Consider the following 19,464-nt stretch of genomic DNA (forward strand, 5'->3'; position numbering starts at 1 on the left):
CCCCCCCCCAAACTATTCTAAAAAGCGGATTTGTGTTTACCCTTCAAGGCCTGGTTGTGCTGGGTAGTACACATTTCTGAAGCCTAATCTTCTTGCCATTGCAGCAGTTGTCTCACCAATGCATGCAACAGAATTGCTCCAATCAGAATCTGAAATGAGATTCTTCCAGGCCCTGTTGTGGAAGAGCAGGTGAACTAGGTAAGTTATCTCAGGAAAAAAATCAGCTGCATAAATACTAAATAATATTCTTCCTAAGAAAAAAATGCCCTGCCTATTTTTTAAGTGCAAATAAGAAGATAAAGCAAGTTTTTTTCGTGAATCTTACAACTGCAATAAGCATTAGGACACTTAACTAACTAAGGTACTAACACAGTTAGTTGGTATGAAAGAGTTAAGTCAATGGAACTCATCACGGAAGTACACCACATAGCGCCCACTTACACAGTTGACTTATTGAATCAAAATATAATTGACTTAACTATATATTAGATTTGAAATGGATATTAAATTATTAAAATACTAAAAAGCAATATGGGAAGAAGCAAAAAGAAACTCACCGAATTGCAGATGGTGAAGCTACTGTAACAACAGTGGCAGCAAGTGCTTGTTTTAGAACCATCTGGTCAACATGTTGAACTGGCACCTGACGGCTAAGTTAGAATTAGGGGAAACAGTAAATATCTGGCAGAGATATATAATAATCCATAAACAGTCCAAACTAGTTGTCATTCCAAGTGCGAGAAATAGTTGGTTATGACCAAGCTAAGCAAACCGTTTGCAATCTATTCTTTTCTGAAATGACAATGAACAAAAGCTAGTGATGCTGGTGTAGAAGTATGTGCATGCATTATTCTGAAGTTATAAACTTCTACATAAAATTTATAAAAAATTTATACGGGAAAATTTGTATGAAAAGGAAACGTTTTCAAGCATTCCTTAACCTTTTCCTCCAAACTGCACTTTGCATAATGTGACACACTTGACAAAATACATCATAGCAGGAAAATCATTTTCAGAAACACAACTTCCAAACAGGCCATGAAATATATTACAGGGAATGTATCACTAATTACACTTAATGAAGCCCGATTAATTGTAAGAAACACTTATCAAATATGCAGTGATTGCAAGGAAAGTTTGTATTGGACCGTGTTTTCTTGAAAAAGAAGGGAACACCAAGACTAAAACATTTTACCGTTGTATATGTATTCATCCTTGTAACTTCAAATCCACGACTTGAAAGCCCTTCCTCTGGTTATGTATATATCACAAACTATCAGAATACCATAACTAAAGTAATTTTAAAGTAAAACTTTAAAATAGTAAATGTTATTTTTTTATAGGCAACAAGAACATTTCCCATACCAATCTCATTGCTAGCCTTCGCAGAAGCAGGATATAGAATGGTGGTTTTATTTCCTATTTGGGGAAGCTCTGTAGCCAAAACTTTTCCTGTTGCTGAAAATATCAAATCCTTAATTAGTCACTTTCAGAAGTTGAAGCCTTAAATTACAGTTTACTGAAAACAAGCTTCAATTCTCTTAACTATTATACTAATACTAATTAGCAATATGATCAACTACGGACAAATTGCTAAAGACGGTTGCGCCCCTGATTCACAGAAGCAACAAAACAATCAAAGTAAAGCCAAGTCCTTCTCTCACCTACCTGGAGGCATATCTTAGAACTATTGTATAGTATATATTCCTGGAATATCCACAAAATACTAGTACGATTTGGGAATTAATTTGTATTTCTTGAGTCAGTCATCCATCATGGTGAAGAAGCAAAACTGGGGAAATGCAATGCAGGAGCCATTTAAATTCAGTCTACACTTAACTGACAAACATGGATACCTTTTGATGGTGCAAAGGCAACATCGAGTGATTGGTTTGAAGACAGCAAAGCTTCCTTGAAAATGCTTGCAGTACCTGATCCAACAACACCTATTCTGACGCGAGGCATCCCAGCAGCTCTAAGGACAACAGTTAAGACTAAGCTAATCATTTCTTAGAAAATTACGTGCTCAATAACAATATATGAACTACAAAAAAAAAGGTATTGTAAAGAACAGAACAGAACAAAAAAAGGTTTAGTTTTTTTATGTTCTTTATATCACTGCATCTGACCAACTATAAACTACACCGACAAATTAGACCACAACAATTAAAAACATTGAATATTCAACAAATTTACATTTTCATCTTTAACAACTCGTGCACGATTTAGATGGTAAATAAAAAACAACTGGATAACATGTTGCATAATGAAAGATATTTCAAGCATTTTGCCTAGATGACTACATGGTACCATAATTATTAAAATGGTATAAAATCATCATTAGAGAGAAAAAAGAGCAAGACGTCAAGTCCTTGAAGAAAAATAACAATTTTTTTAACAGAAACACCAACTTAAGGTACCCCTCATCATGGATAAAGTGACTTTGGAGGGGTGAATGTTTGAAGGTGGAAATGATTTGCCAATAAATTTAAAATCATTTGAAGATAACTAAAGATTAGTTCACTTCAAAATTTGAATTTTCAGAAATAATTCATCAAAAATACATTCAAAATTTTCAAAATCATTTAAAGGTAACTAAAGGTTACTTTTGTATGAATGTAGTTACTTAACCTTCAAATTTGAATTTTCAGACATAATTCATCTGAACTACATAACTTGAGCAATTTTTACACAACTTAACCAACCAAACCTAAATCCTTACCTCCATGCTTCTAGAAAGACTGAACCAGCCTCAGGAGAAGTTATGACAACCCAATCAAATGCATTATCTGCAAGAACAAGAATCAAGGGAAGAAATGAATAGGTGAATATTGATAAGGTACTCATAATAAGCATGAAATTGACAGCTTGATCCATGTTATCATGTGTATCAGAAAAGATATCCAAAAGATATAACATGCAAATGACTTTTTAAGTTGACAAAATTATCATGGAATCACAAATGCCATATTTATCCACGCTACTTCGGTTAAGATATCAATCCACATAAAGGAACCCAACCCAGTTTCTTACAAATCATTAATCATACCATAGAGAAACCATTTGTGATGAGAAATAGCTCATCAATCCCTGATAATGATATTGTGGCATCAAGTTATCAACTTTACATAGAATTTTGAAATGTCATCTCTGCACCTTTGTTTCCATTAAGCACATAAATTTTTTCTAAAAATTGACCCAGTAATAATCAAATCATAATATAATATATGTACTAGATTAAAAAACCGGAATGATCCTACTTCGCAAAATATTTAAATGTTAAGAACATCGGTTTTTCCTAGAACTTACCACTTAATGCACAAGGAAGCCTGTCAAAATCAGGTCCCCTTAGGTGCTCAATGAGTGGAAGCTCCAAACAACTGATTTCATGTTTGGCCTGCACTTGACATTGGATCATCATAATAGTTTCAGTGTATGTGATCAATCAAACCTAATCTTACAACAGTTGGTATCATTTGAATCCCTCTTTTCATTTAATTAACATGACCTGAGTTTCAAACCTAGCTGATCATCTCATTGCATGTTTGGTTAAATTGAATGTTTTAATTATTTTTGACAAAAAAAGTTTCTCTTTTCTCAAAAGCCCTCTTAGTAAAAAAATTATTATGAACTTTTACACCTTAAATAAACTAATTAATTCAAAGTTCAGACATACACTAGTACATGAATATAGAGAAAAAAAAATACAATATATGCAACATCAATTTTTACTGTCAGACAACAAAATTTAGTCAGCTTAATGGAACTTCAAAATGCATAAAATAAATTTTATTATTCAAAATTTTGAACACATACATATAGAAATCTAAATCACAGTCTGGACGTTGGCCTTTTATAGTTATTAATACTTTCTTATTTTAAGAGAACGTGGTTCAAAGATACATAAAAGCGCATAATAATAAATTAATTAATAAATTACAAGCAGCATAAATTTCCAAAGGAAAAAAAAAACAAAATCAATGAAAATATTGAGATTCATTTGAACCTTTAATCGAACATGTAAATGACGGAATTGCGTTCAATTAATTGAAAAACGTGACATAGTTCTAATAGTTGAAAGAGAAAACGATTCGAATTTCAGGAAAAGCTTAACCAGAGACTAATAAGAAATGAGAATCAGAAAAGAAATCATAGTAAATTTGAGTTCGAGGGACTAAAATCAAGCACAGTGTAATGCAATGTAATGTAGTGAGTACCAAAGCAGTGATGAGTTTGGCGTTTTTGCCACGTTCTCTGGTAACGACGACATTGGGGGTGAAATTGGAAGTGGAAGCAGCAAAAGTGAAAGAGGAGTTGGAATAGGTTGAAGGAGGAGCGATAAGCTGAGAAAGGAAGAAGAATTGTTGTTGCCGGTGAAGTTGAAGACGAGGAGAAGGTGCATGACAGAGAGGGGAGACACAAAATTGAGCCATTGAAACGTGTTGAGCGAAGATACCAGCTGTTATCACATCAACAATTGCATTTCCACTTGCCCCTGCTTCTTTTTTTAAATTTAATATTCATTACATACATGATTGGTATTGCAATACCGACAAGGCGACAAAACCCCTTTTCAATTAAATAATCTATATTTTATTGGATTTTTTTTATTTTTTATACACGAATTATTAAATTTCTTTGAGTTTTATTTTCATGGATTAACAAAATAAAAAGTTTTTTTTAATATATCGTAATTAATTATATATATATATATATATGACTTTTAAACATTATTAATGATTTAATTATTATTATTAATTAATATTGTAAAAATTATTTATATTATCAAAATATATAAATAAATTTTTAAAATTTTAATGATAATTTGAAACTATTGAATATACTTTAACGATCATACATTTAATGTAAAATATAAATCGTTGAGTATATAATTATTTTATGATGACATTTACGATTTTATGTTGTGATAAAAAAAATTAATTGTTCTTGTTATTTGTTGATATAAAATATATTTACAGTCTTTTAAGATTTAAAGTTTCAGATTAGGTATTTTTTTTAACTAATTTATTTATGAAATATCTATTATTTTTTAATTAATTGATCAAAATATATTTATTTTGTGATTGATTTTTATAATAAATTATAATTATCATATTAAAATTAATTTATAAAAAATATTTATTCCGTATATAATTTATATATTAAATTATATTTATTATATTATAATTTTCTTACAAATTTTATTTAGAAAATATAACACTAGTGAAATATATATTTCTCTTTTATTTATAGTTGTCTCTATATCATCTTTTATCAAATTACTCTTGAAAAACAATTTATTTTGTATATAATTTAAATAATAAATTATAATTATATTATTATAATTGATTTGTAAAATATCTTTTTAACCTTATAAAAAATTGTACTTTAATAAATATCTCAATAAAAAATATTTGTTTCATTTACAATTTATATACTAAGTTATAAATATTATATTATAATTGATTCGTATAAAATATCGTGACTTATTACCAATGATATGTACAGTTCAAAATTTCTTCATTTAATTGTTTTCGGTCTCATCCTTTAGATTTTTGGTTTAACAAAATGTATTTTGGTTTCATCCTTTAGGGTTCAGTTTTTGATCTTATTTAATATGTCTCCAAAGACTCACATTGAACTCTAAAAGCACATACACAATTTCAAATATTAAATTTTTACGTTTGATTGTTTAACACGTATCTTCTGAATTTAATTTTTTGTAAAATATTATTTATTTTAAATAAAGGCTTCTTCTAGTGTTAGTGTGACCATGCGTGTGGTATTTTTCTTTCTTTCTCTTTTAAATATTTTAAAATTATTTTTGATTATTTTATTTTAAAAATTACTAGTTCTAATATAGTTTTTTTAAATGGAGAATAAAGGAGACTATTATTAAATTTAACATTAATTATTATTTTACAATTATCTCTAAAAAAAATTGACATTTATCAATTGTGTGTACTATGTTAAATTATTACATGAAATGATATTTCATGTACATTTCTACTAAATATAATCCTACGCTCTTTCACTTAAAATTCTTATAGGAGATTTATTTAAAAAATTAAAACTGAGATAACAAAAGTATAATTAAAATTTTAATTAAATAAATATTAACAATTTAATTATAATACATAAAAAAATTAAAAATTAAAAATATAAAAAGGAAGATGGAAGTGATAATGTATACTTCTCTCTTGTGACAAATTATACATAGATGACTTCTATTGTGAACCACCATCATAGATGGTCATTGTGTATCATGATTTAAATTTACCATAATTGAATTCATTATATATCCTTTGCATCCATACCAATAGGCCATAATTAAACGTATTACAAGGTCTGCTCTTGTGGCACAATAAAAAAAAGTTGCTTAAAGCGGAAAGAACTACCATTCCTTAAGATAGCAACACTATATACATTTCCATAATAATAATGCCCTTAAAGTATATAAATAGCTCATAGTGTATGATTGCTGATTTGCTTCTCCTTACAGGAACATTTCAAACAATGTTAAACTAAACTATACCAATTGCCCTACTATTTTATTATAAACAAGTGTACTACTATATCTGTATCTCTCTCTCTATATATATATTGCATTCACGCGTATAACTCCATCAAGGTCCGCTAAATAAAATATCACGCTAAACATTCAAAGCATAAGAAATGCTGGATTAGATCACTCTAAAAGAAGCAAGCATTTATAGCATAAAAATGATCACCGCATTTACCACTCATATATCTTATTTTTGAACACATTCCACTGCTCCAAAATCTCCACTGCATTTCCCATTTATGAGACACAACAACACTATAATACAACATTGCACCCACATACACTCATGTTTCAATCATCACACCTTTTCCAACTATTATAAATTAGTAATATATTTGATGACAAAAACTTCTATGATAAATTAATAATATATTTGATGATAGCCACTAGTGACAAAAACTTCATATATCTAGAATTATATTACATTTGAAAAAATACCGATGTAGATACTCTACCAAAATCATTTTAGCAAAAAAAATTTAAAGCAAAATAAATATTACTTTATTTGTATTCAATGCAAAATTAAGTAATTTATTTTAAATGGTTTCTTTTTCCACTTAACTATATTCTCAAAAACTTCCAAAATAGACATTTGAAATTACCAATTCAAAGGTGTTTTTTGTTGTTGTCAAAATACACTTCAGCCTTACCAATCCAGAAGACGCTGGTGGTGGAATACAAACTATCTAGGTAACCCCGGAATAATTCACATCATTACATGATTCCATTATGCATTTATGACAACTTTTTTTATAACCAATGAAGATAATTTTGGCAAATCGTTAAATTTATTCATTCATTTATTATTTTTGTTAATCTAAACCTTAAACAACACTAATTTTACGATGGAGTGGGTATCTAACAACATATTTTCCCGGTAGGTATAGTTAAAAGGTAAAAGTGAGACAAAACAGAATCAAAGAAAGACTGCTGGAATGTAAATGAGGTCTGATTCAGCCAAACTCTGAATGCAGAGATAAAAAGATGCAGCAAAACAAAAACATGCAACAACCGTAGATGTAAGAAAAATGACGGATCAAGAGAGGTGGGAGGGGGGGAGAGAACCAAAACAAACATGAAATATGGAAACCTTCGGATTTTCTGGGGAAAATAGAAAAGCAAAAATGAATGAAAATAAAATTGACATAAAGAACAATTATGGTTCACCAAGATTTTTCTCGGGAGAATGAAAAATAAACAAGATGAAAAGGAAAAATTGAGAATGCAGCAGAATCATTTTCTTCAAGTTGGACATCATGGCTTTGATATCATGTTACAAAACTTGATAAAGATCAGAATTTTAAGGATCATGTAGATCATCAAAGTGAATGAGGTTTCAACTTTCAAGCATAAGCAGGGTAGAGGAGGGAAAACAGCCTTTGGACATTGCATGCAATTAAAATATAGGCACAGAAGAAATGTAAGAACCAAGGACCTGTATATTGCAGGCAATAGCTAGTGCAGAGGCATACTTAGAGATAATTATTTCAATAAATGAGTTTTAAGTTCCTCATTACTCCTACGAGGCTAACTAACTAAACGAATGATTAAATTGATTCCTACTGTTCTACCTCATGCTGTCAAAACTCAAGTCCACTCCACAATTAGGAGGGATTCTTCAGAATACAACAGACCAAGCAAGTTACAAGGGAGAAAAGTTATTTTTCTCGTTTAAACATGATGCTGTTGTGAGTATTACTTCTGCACTACATTTCATTCAGCTTACTTGCTGTTGGTGTCCTCCATAAATGGGGTAAGCCCCATAAGCAGCAGCATACATGCTAGGGTCATGGGGATGCGGCAATGCAGCATATCCATAACCGTCATAAACAGGCCCTCCATAATACGCCCCATTCCAGGGACTGCCGAAATCCATCCTAAACTGCAGCCAAAGAGATATGTCAATTGAGATAGAATAATCATAAAATGCAATTAATGACAGCGTAGAGACAATCTGGTACTCCAGCAGTTGCTAGAAAGTTTGTCTTTTTTTGGAAAAAATAATATTCCATAACATCATTAAATGAACTACTCTTCTGTAGTTTTATTAGAGTCTTCATTTGAATGTGACAATTCATTAATGAACGATAAAATTTGTTTGATCTAAATTAGCAAAAAACTCAGAGCAGGATTGCATACTATACTTCATTAAATTTAGCAGCCGAGAACAAATGAAACTATTTTCTATTACTAGGTGAGTTATTGTCATTAAACTACACTTACCCCTATAGATCAATAGACCTCATAAGATGGCCTGAAGTAATAGGTCTCGGTATATGGTAGAGAGAAATTACCTGCTTATTTGCCGGATTGCGGCCCCAAGAAAGACGAACTGTTTGCTTGCCAATTGTTGCACCATTTAGCTTCTGCAATGCCTCTTCAGCATTATTTCTGAACATCGGTTGTTTAGAATGATTAGAGAACAAATTGAGAGTAAAAACCATGTTATCTCTTAATGTGCAGAGAGTTGAAAACAGATATAGATTTTACCTGTTGGCAAATTGTACAAAGCCACATCCTTTTCCGACAGGTATCTTAACTGAGACTATCTCACCATACTCGGAGAATGGTTCTCTGAGATCTTCAGCAGTAGCATTAGGGTCAAGTCCTCCAACAAATATCTACAATGAATCATCCATAGAAAATTAGTGACAATATTTTTAAATAAAAAAGTAACATAATAAAAGGCTCAAAAACTTACAGTTGTATTTGTAGAATCAGCTTCGGATTGGCTGGATGTGCCATTTGACTGGCCTCCTATACAAAGAAACAAACTAAATCAATACCCAACTAGTAGAGATGTAAGGCAGCATGCAGTACCCAACTAGTAGAGATGTAAGGCAGCATGCAGTTGAAAAACAAACGCTGATGTTAAATTTAAAAGACATTTAAAAAAAATCTAAAAGATATTGAAAACTGTGAAAACAAGAAATTAATAAGTAAATGGATTCAAGGAGTTCAATGAATTTGGTATTTGCCTTCTAAGGAATAAATACCGTCAGTAAAATTGGAACTTGGAAGACATAGTAATTGTCATTTCAAGCAATAAATTTATAATTTATATAAAGATAATGTAGCAATAACACTATTTTAACCAAATCTATATCACCAATTAAACCTTAAAACCATGCATACATTTATATAAGCATAAAAATTCAATTCCACATATTACTCGGCAAGAATATGAAGCATAACAAATAAAATTTGAGGATATAAAAGGTGTCTAAAAGTGTTGTCTTCCAATTGAAATTTGAACATATAACATTTTTCTCGTCTTCTTTTTGAAGAGTAAAATTTCAGATATAAGGTATTATATGAGTTGCCATACCTTGTTGATAGCCAGAGGATTTCCTAGGAGTTGCAGCCCCGATTCGCATAGGCCTGCTAGAACAGTAAACACCATTCATTTCATTCATAGCCTGAGACCTCTCGTTATCATCTCCAAACCTAACGAAACCATAACCCTTTGAACGACCGGTATTGGCATCAAAAACAACTTTTGCAGCTTTAACAGAAGGGTATTTATTAGAGAAAGTTTCATGCAACATGCTATCTGTAACATCAGTAGCTAAATCTCCTACAAAAATAGAAAGATCAGGAACATTATCTGAACGTTTGTCTCCTGTGCTAAATGTTGCCCAGTTAAGGCGAAAAGGTTGATCTGTGTTAGGCATCAAAACCCCAGCAAAATTCTGCAAAACTTTCTCAGCTGTGCCATGTGAATGGAACTCCACGAATCCATAACCCTCTGATTGACCAGTATGCTTATTGCGAATAACCTTAATGGAAAAAATCTGCAAAAATGTATGACAAAATAAGATGCAATTGTTAACCCATCTCAAACAAAATGAGAATCTCATGAACCATTTTTCTATCATAAACAAACTGTCAAAATTTAGATTATATTTCCACCAAACAAGAATGGTAATAAATTGCAATGATGTCACCTTTTTTAGTTAAAACTAGCCACCTGCAATAACTGTACCTGAAACCTTCACCACTTAAGCCCAAGTCAAAAAGGGTACAAACTTCCATTTTCTCTTTAATACTAAACCATTAACACTTCTAATTATACAAAACCAAAACTTTATCACACTGAAGAGTTCAGACATTTGCACAATGCACACAAACACGTGAAATAACAAAAAAAGTACACCATCAATTTAGTCCTTTGAGTATTACTGTCTCTCCTATTTAGTTCTTAAACTATATCAAAATAATAATAGTCCTTAAATTATATATATGAAACTTGTCAAGTTGGCTACTAAACTATATAAAATCCGTATTTTATATAGTTTGGTATTACCTTGATGAATTCATATAATTTAAGGACGGCTACTAAATAATGAGATAGGGTGATACTTAGAGTTGGAGACTAAATTGATGGTGGTCTAATAGTGATAATTGATAAAGAAAGGTTCAAGTCTACATCCACAGTTCCCTTTCAATTACTCAACCTTTATTCTTGAGTTAACAATTGTACTTAAAACACAATTATTACAGAAAATGCAAAAAAAAAAAATCCTTCGTGCTGAGGTTGACACAAAACCCAAATGTAGCAAGCAGCACCGAATCTTCTTAATTAGAAACGACAACCCAATTATGAACCTCGTGTATTTTCCCTATTGGAAAGGTTATCCCTAACTTATTAGTTATTACAAGTTACAATCAATATTACATTTTGATATCAATCAAAAGACAGAAAGTAGCCAAAGAAACAAACAAGAACTATTAAATGTTGATAAAAATATAAAATCAACAAAAAGAAAAAGTTAAAAGAACGTAAAAAATATTTAAAAAAAAGGAAAATTGAAAAACCTCAGCGGTGGAAGCGAAACAACAGTGGAGATAATTTTCATCCATCCAATGGTGCAAATCACCGACCCAGATGGTCTTATTATCGGCGCTGGATCGTTGATGCACGTGCGTAATTTGGTGCTGGTAGTGATGGTAAGGAATGTAGTGATGAGGTGACGGCGGCGCATAATGTTGAGGCGGTAACATGTGATGCTGCATTACCATTGCTGCCGCAGGGTATTGCATCGGCACCCACTGGTGTGGCGGCGGCGGCGGCGTTGTTTTCTGTTGGCGTTGTTGATTCTGTTGGTCCGTTGGTTGCAAATCAGAGCCGTTGGATGATTGCATCTTATCGTCTAATTAATTATTACTACTATACCCCACTATCTCTCACTCTCTGTATATTTTTTGTTTTCCTTCTCAGAATTACAAATTGATACGGCAAGCGATAGTCATAAATTTAAGAGAGATAAATTTGTTTTGATGGAGAAATAGAGATAAGGGTAATGAATTGAAGAGAATTATAGAATCTGGAATTTGAGAGAGAGAGAGAGAGAGAGAGAGAGAGAGCGGCGAGGGTACAAGAGGATTAGTATTTATGATGAGGATTCTTGGATGTATTGTCTTTGTGAACGAGGTTGAAGGTACAACCGTTGGATTAAATGACGGGTTTAGATACTGACCGTTGGATCTGTTAATAAGGGATGAATGACACTACTAACTAACTACTAGTAGTAGTACTATGCTTCGCCTCTTTCTCCAGAATCCGCCGCCACCTCTTTCTTTCCATCACTCACTTCCTTGTGGATTTTTAACCTTTTTTTTTTACCTCTTTCGTGTGTGTTGATAGTTGGTCTACGTAATCACTAACTAACCTTCCATCTTTTTTAATTAAATAATAGTAATCACTTTGGTCATAAACTATTACCGGTTCCTCTCTAATTAATTTTACAATTTTATTTTTGTTTAACTGAGTCGGTTCAACATGATAGAACTAAAATAAAATTATATTTTTTTTAAAAATTAATAAATAAATTATTAATATTTAAAATAAAATTATAGTATTTTAAAAAATTAGTAAATAAATTATTAATACCTTATTTTATAATTATAAATAAAAAATTAGTAAAAATCATGATATTTTTAAATATATTTTATCTATATTTTTAACAAACTAAATAAGGTATTTCTGTTCTTCAACAATATCAAAAATTCACGTAAAATCCTATATGTTTTAGTTGATGAAGAAAATAGTGTGTATAAACATTATGTCACTAATAACTCATGTTAGCATTGTCCTCGTTACTTTGTCTTGTGATTTCTCAATTTATAACTAATATTTCTCATGTTAATGATGAATTTATTATTTGTCGCGATTTCTTAATTTATAATTAATATTTCTTCCATCTCTATTATCTTTATTAATCGATTTATTTGTAGTAGAAATAGTATTAAATAATTTACAACAAAAATAAAATATTTTATCAGAGTATTGAGAATAATCCAATCATCTTCCGCATATTTCTTAGTTGGATAAATTTTGAATATAAAGTGATGAAAAAAAAAAATCTTCAAAATTCATTTTAGGAAAATCTATATCAACAAAGAGATATTTTTTTACCAATAAATGTCTGAGCATCAATAATTAATCACCAATATTATCAAGTTTAATAATTTTGTTTAGCTCATTTTTGCAATTCAATAAAACATTTCGTTATTTTTATTTTTCTTTTTTGTAATTTTGAATAATCTGATTCATATTTTTAAATTGATATTTATGTCATTGGTTTATTTATTAAATTAATATATAATATTTTTTACAAATAATAATAAAAACAATTAATTTAATATTTATTAATAAAATATTAAATTTATATAAAATTTTATCATTTTTATTTTTCAGAATATTAAAATACTAAATATCATATAAATTACCGGTTTGACGACACTCTATCATGAGAGAAGTGAATATTGACAAAAAAAAAAAATTGTAATATTTCAAATTGATACATTTAATTTTGTTCTTAGAATAAAATCCTCATGAATTAGAAGATGTAAGAAAATGTATTCGAATTAGATTTTGAAGTTTAAATAAATTCTTTAAATCTCTTCTTTATATTTATTATAACATCAAAATTAAAAATATATTAATTATTCTTAAATAAAGATAATATATACACTATATAAAGGGATATTTACATACATCATGATTAGGGGTAGGAATAGGTCAGGCCAGGCCAGGCTTTGAAAGGCCTGAGCCTGACCTATGATTTATTTTTTAGATTTATTTTTTAGGCCTAAGTTTGGCATATGGCCTATCATAAGTTTTTTTTCGGTTTGGCCTGATCTTTTTAAAAGTCTGGCCTGACCTGGAAGCCTATTTAAAAGCCTATTTAAAATAATTTTTAAAAAATATGAAACAAACATCCTTTAAACCCTAAAAAATAATTTTTTGTGTCAAATAATAGATTTTTTTTTTCTGAAACAAATACACTCATTATTACCTTTTAAACAAATATGAAAGACTACTGAGTGATTGAATAATTGAACAGCTACCAAATATGAAATGACTACCAAATATGGAATGCTACCGAATATGGAATAACTACTAAATATGAAATGCTTACTGAGTAATTACTTAATTGATAGAATTTAAAATAGGAAATAATATTATTAATATAATAAATAATATTAATAAATAATAAAATATATATAAGTCGGTCTGTCAGGCCTAATAGATTTTTTTATAAGCACGAGTCTGACCTATTTAAATAAATAGACTTTAAAAATGGCCTAAAGCCTTTTTATTAAATAGGTCAGACCAGACTATAAGTAGGCCAGACCATAAGCCCCTGATAGACGGCCTAGCCTATTCCCATCCCTAATCATGATATCATTTTTTAAATAAAACAAATTAATTTATATACAAAAATTATTATTTGTTTTATAATTATGTAAAATTTATTCTACTATTTTGTCAATACACAGAATATTAATACATTCACACAAATAAAATATATTACAAAATTTTATTATAAAAAATATTAATATATAAACAAAAAGTATTACACCATATCAATTTTAATAATTTATTATCTACAATTATGAATATTTATAGATATGGATACTATTACATCCACCTTGTTATTTATTAATTAACGAATAATCAAAATATATATATATTTTATTAATTTGTATCGATTAAGCTATTTGCATCATGTCCGTGCAATTTTTATTTGTGGATACGGATTTTTTTTTTGTCATCCATACTTCAATTTTCAAATATGGTTGAAGATCTTCCCCAAAACCCCTTTTCACTCCCCTCCAAACTTTGAATCATAATGTCTCTTCGTTAATATTATATTAATAATAAAAAATTTGATACACATAAAATAAAAATTAAAATATTTAAAATAAGAAAATTTAAAATAAGACGGATGAAATATGAAAAAGTCAATTTACTCCTTAAGTATCGTAAAAAAAATAATCTTACAATAAAACATAACAATTTAATTGAATCCCTTTTGAGTATCGTAAAAAAAAATCAATTTACTCCTTCAACTAAACCCGTATGATACGGCCTATTTTTGGAAGATTGAATGATTTTTTTAGTTACTGTAACCATATGATGCATCAGCAACTAAACCTTAAAAAATTACTTTGCTTACACATAATGTAAAACAATAAATAAACTAAATAAATAAATAAATCAACTAAACTTTTACCTAAACCAGGTAACATAAAATAAATAGTAAACCAAAACTAATTCAACCAGCATCAATTAGAACTCATTCCATTAAACCAGTAAACCAGAATTTAATTAAATCGGTAAAGTAGAACTTAGAATACATTACACCAGTAAATTAAAATTCACCATATTACCAAAACGCATTACATAAAACAGAATTGAACTGTACCAAAAAAAAACAGAATTGAATCGAATCAAACCAATAAATCATGATTGCTTAAACTAACCAGTAAAACACACCAAACTAGTATTAGTCTATCATATTTGTCTTATATGGACTCACCAAACACAAAATCGACATACTGACAGTATCATTTTTTCTATCATACTTGTCTTATTTGGACAATTGAAAAAACATGATTCACCGTTCATGCGATTTTTTTAACACGTGTGCTATAATTACTCATATCTTAATGTAGTTTATAATGTATTATAGTTTTTAGTTTATTGGAGTTTTTGAATTGAAATAAGTATTTTGTATTTTTATGCAGCCATGGTATATTTTATTATTTATTTGTACAAACAACAAAATCTTATGGAGCATCATCATAAAACAAAATATTTGAAATATATGTACAATTTAGTACAAACAATATTTAAGGAGCATTAGATGTTAGTAAAATGATCTTATGACAAAGTCCGATTAATCTCTATAGAGAAAACTCTCGTATGGCGTTTCTGTCAACTTTTTTTGAACTTCATCCCAATTTTTAATTTGCATCGATAATGGACCAGTATGTATCTTGACTTGATGACTCTCCAAATCTTTATATGGTACCCTTAGAAATTCTTGAACATCCTTTAGTTTCTGTATGATGAAATATTAAAAAATATATAGAAAATTGATCATGGATACATACACCTAGTAAAAAAAATTGAAAAAAGACACAAAGGTTGTAGAATTATGCTATAAGATAGGAGAAGCACGTCAAAACAAGTTAGCCTTACAGTGCGGTTGTTGACAAGATCCTCGTAGTATAAAACAACATGACGAATGTTCTTAAAATACGCAATGGCTTTTGCAATTGTCTCATTTGTTTGCTTTAGCTCTGGTATCAATAACGTAATATTGATTTGTGGTTTGTATCTTGCAAGAATTGTAGCCTGAAGAAGAAAAGTTGATTCAATTTTGAAATTAATTTGAGATTTTAGGAAGAACGGAAGAGCAAGAAATCAGAAACCTCCATTGTAGAGTGCACGTGAGACTTGTGTGTTCCATTCAATAGTTTGACATCTTTGTCATATGAATTGGCAAGCACAGATACCATTCTACGGAGTAAATTCCTTCTGAACAAGAATATTGTAGAAACTTTTCTCTGCTCCAAGTATTCTACTATTTCTTTATGATGTTCCATCAAACCCTGTTTTGAAAAATACCACAATAGTTAGGGAAAATTTAGAGATATGATGTCAAAAGAAATTAATTAAAACTTGATTTTGTATCTTATTACTATTGATGGTACGTAATCAGTAACTAATTAATCACTTATTTAGTTAGTTATAACTAACTAACCATTTGTTTAATTAGTTAAATAGATTTTAGTTAGTAAGAATATGATAAAAACGATGTATAAATAACATAATCATTTCTCAATAAAAACAACACATTTCCAATAATTCATTCTTTTTTCTTGTTTTACTTTCATCGCAAGAAATAGTTTAAACATTAACAAGTACAATTAACAAGTACAATTTTAGATAGAAATAGTAGATGAAAGAAAAGCGCGTACTTGATTAAGCATCCACTTGAAGCCAACGGCTGCAGAGCATTCATTCTTGGAAGCACTAGTGAACCAATCAAGATTATAAACTTCATCTATTGTCTTCAAAATTAAAGAAACGTTCTCTCTTCTTTTGCCAACTGAAAATATTTCTCCATTGGAGCTTACATTAGTATGACTGTTCAAAAATGTCTCAAACCAACCGCTCCCTGATCTTTGCATTGACATTATGCAAAAATACCGAACAGGATTGCAACTACACTCCTCTCTGCAATTTCATCAATCATCCATATATGTTAAAAATTCAACCGTCTTATGTCTCAACTTTTTTTAATTAAACAAATATTAATTTTATTAACTACTTTGTTATTCATTAATACAGTTTAAAATTAATCAATCACGAATATATTTAATTGTATATGGTTTAATATTGTAAAAATTTATTAGGCTAAAAAATCTTATTTTATTGTTGTTAATTTTAAAAAGATCTCATTTTTTAATTCCCCTTTAAGCCTTCACAATTATTGGGTCGCCCTGATAACGATTATTGGACAAAATCATAGTATATAATTATAGTTATAGTTATTTCAACAATAATAATACATAAACATATATTTTTTTTACATACATGTTACATCTAGTTTATCACACGTAAAAATATAGTTAATTTAGTTCATAAATAATTAGTTCAAATCACCATAAAAAATGTGATTAATTAAATTAACCTCATTGTTACCCACCACTAACAAACTTTTGTAAGTTTATGAAAAGTGGTTGGATAAAACATTTTTATTATTGTAACTACCTGTTATAGGTTTTGGGTTCTGGATAATGCAAGTAGGGAAGTTCCCATTCTTCCACATGGGAAGGACGAGGACATGGTTGCTTGAATACACTAACACCTAAAAACCTTGAATTTGTGCGTACACCTTTTAGCTCTAAACAAATTGAGCAAATGTATATTCCACAAACCACAGCGATAGCTACAACTATCAACCTCAATGTCAATGGGAATTTCTTTGTAGATTTTATATCTACTAGGTCCTGTAATTAATACATGAATGAATTATCAATGTCAGTCTCAAATTAAACAAATAATAACATGTAAGCAGAAAGAGATCATAGGAGCTTACTTTGGTTTCCATCTAAGATCTCCATAAAGAAAAATAGAAAAGATCCAAATAATATTGAAGGGAACATTTAGTTTCACAAATTCTGTTTCAAATGTCAAGGCTCGAGTGATACATGGCGTGAGAAGGGGTCAAAGAGTATCGTAGGCTAATTATTGTGACCATGTAAAATTTGCATGTCTAAATATGCAATGTTTTGGAGGTAATGAAAAGTTTATGAACATTGCATAAATTATGATATGCACATGGTTAGATATGTTTATACAAGTTATTGTAAAATGCTTTTTTTTTTTTCTAAAGCTAAAAGGAGTTTATGCAAAATGCTTATAAATCATGATTAAATATAATAAGTTTGGTAATGATTAAATATATGGTCGCATGTAGGTAATGAATATCTAATTAATGTTCAGAAAATGTACCCACTTATTATATTTCAACATAGTTTATAAACATCACCCATATAAAATATTGAGAAGATGAATTAATAGTTTCAAAAATATGTTTCATTTTTGTGAATCGAGATGGGATTTGACAAAATTTACGATAAATCATATGATTTTGCAAAATCCATATATTGTAGCTTTTGCAAAATTTATAGTTCATTACTATTTTGTCAAAAACCAATTTAGTAATTCTATATATATAAAGCAACAAAATATTACAAATTATAGTTCGAATGACTTATAAGTGGTCAAGTGTGAACTCATATTTAAAACCTGTTTAAAACTCTAATGACTACAAACATTGTCTCGTGGAAGTAGAGGCTCATGATTAGTTAGATAAACTCTTCGTCTATGTACGACGAGAGAGAAATGGGTTAGCAAAGGTAAGTGGGACACTATTTACTAACTTAATTATGTCAAATCTTACAAACAAAAAATTATTCAAGTGGACGAAACCAATGTAGTTTTTATGACTTGTTATGTAGAGTAAAATTCGTTAGATTACTAATGTCTAGTGGTTTAAATTGTTTGAAAGATTTGATGTTAGAGGTTGAAGAGGTATTTGAATAGGGATGACAACACAACTTGCACTCGGGAGTACCTTCCTGAACCCGTCGTGATTTGGACGGAGAAAACCTGCCTTCATTAGATGCGGGTGCAAATTTTTCCCGATATTAAAATCTCGAGCAGGTTTAGGGGTGTTGATATTCACCTCGCACCCGAACCCGTCTCATTAGTAATATTATTTTCATTTTTAAATTTTGTACATATATATATATATATATATATATATAATATTTAATATTTTTTTCAATATTAAAAATTATAATCATCTCTATAGAAAATATGATTTTAATTTTTTTTTTAATTTTATTATTGTATACTAATAATTACTTTGCTATTTAATTATAATAAATATGAATTTAAATTTATTATTTTACATATATGAATGAATGTGGACGGAAAAACCCGAACCCCGTCACGAGTTGAGATGGGGACTTAAATTTACATCCAATAAAAACAGGTGCGCGTGCGAGTTTTCTCTAACTGCTCGGGTGCT

At 29.4% G+C, this 19,464-nt stretch overlaps 3 protein-coding genes across 3 annotated transcripts in view; all 3 read right to left on the minus strand.

Moving 5' to 3' along the window:
• Positions 1 to 4,515, minus strand: part of LOC101495674 (uroporphyrinogen-III synthase, chloroplastic) — a 6,374-nt gene extending 1,859 nt beyond the window's left edge. The window contains exons 1-8 of the mRNA XM_004501533.4: positions 4,218 to 4,515; positions 3,310 to 3,397; positions 2,723 to 2,789; positions 1,857 to 1,975; positions 1,366 to 1,458; positions 1,196 to 1,251; positions 558 to 643; positions 41 to 172 (exon numbers count right to left, since the gene is read on the minus strand). Of these exons, the coding sequence (XP_004501590.1) occupies positions 41 to 172; positions 558 to 643; positions 1,196 to 1,251; positions 1,366 to 1,458; positions 1,857 to 1,975; positions 2,723 to 2,789; positions 3,310 to 3,397; positions 4,218 to 4,433 (857 nt within the window). The 5' untranslated portion in view covers positions 4,434 to 4,515. The remainder of the gene's footprint in view (positions 1 to 40; positions 173 to 557; positions 644 to 1,195; positions 1,252 to 1,365; positions 1,459 to 1,856; positions 1,976 to 2,722; positions 2,790 to 3,309; positions 3,398 to 4,217) is intronic.
• Positions 4,516 to 7,984: 3,469 nt separating this feature from the next.
• Positions 7,985 to 11,962, minus strand: LOC101495346 (polyadenylate-binding protein RBP47C'-like). The gene is made up of 6 exons (XM_004501532.4): positions 11,384 to 11,962; positions 9,894 to 10,359; positions 9,267 to 9,322; positions 9,056 to 9,186; positions 8,860 to 8,956; positions 7,985 to 8,447 (listed from the first exon to the last, which is right to left on the minus strand). Exons 1-6 carry the CDS (start codon positions 11,708 to 11,710, stop codon positions 8,283 to 8,285), a joined length of 1,242 nt encoding a protein of 413 aa, XP_004501589.1. The 5' UTR covers positions 11,711 to 11,962; the 3' UTR covers positions 7,985 to 8,282.
• Positions 11,963 to 15,646: 3,684 nt separating this feature from the next.
• On the minus strand, positions 15,647 to 17,984 carry LOC101495017 (uncharacterized). The gene is made up of 6 exons (XM_004501531.4): positions 17,965 to 17,984; positions 17,637 to 17,875; positions 16,841 to 17,099; positions 16,292 to 16,471; positions 16,059 to 16,214; positions 15,647 to 15,918 (listed from the first exon to the last, which is right to left on the minus strand). Exons 1-6 carry the CDS (start codon positions 17,974 to 17,976, stop codon positions 15,754 to 15,756), a joined length of 1,011 nt encoding a protein of 336 aa, XP_004501588.1. The 5' UTR covers positions 17,977 to 17,984; the 3' UTR covers positions 15,647 to 15,753.
• Positions 17,985 to 19,464: the final 1,480 nt, after the last annotated feature.

This window comes from Cicer arietinum, chromosome 5 (assembly GCF_000331145.2).
Source record: "Cicer arietinum cultivar CDC Frontier isolate Library 1 chromosome 5, Cicar.CDCFrontier_v2.0, whole genome shotgun sequence".
NCBI lineage: Eukaryota > Viridiplantae > Streptophyta > Magnoliopsida > Fabales > Fabaceae > Cicer > Cicer arietinum.

Bases quoted from the DNA above. Each gene is read 5' to 3' on its own strand.
- LOC101495346 (XM_004501532.4), bottom strand. From the start codon at position 11,710: ATGCAATCATCCAACGGCTCTGATTTGCAACCAACGGACCAACAGAAT. The intron at 9,187-9,266 runs GTAAGTTTTTGA...GATTCATTGTAG, and splicing joins CTGATTCTACAAATACAACT to ATATTTGTTGGAGGACTTGA. The intron at 8,448-8,859 runs GTAATTTCTCTC...CTTTGGCTGCAG, and splicing joins GCAATCCGGCAAATAAGCAG to TTTAGGATGGATTTCGGCAG.
- LOC101495017 (XM_004501531.4), bottom strand. The intron at 17,100-17,636 runs GTAGTTACAATA...ATGAAATTGCAG, and splicing joins GAACCCAAAACCTATAACAG to AGAGGAGTGTAGTTGCAATC. The intron at 16,215-16,291 runs GTTTCTGATTTC...TTTCTTCTTCAG, and splicing joins ACGTGCACTCTACAATGGAG to GCTACAATTCTTGCAAGATA.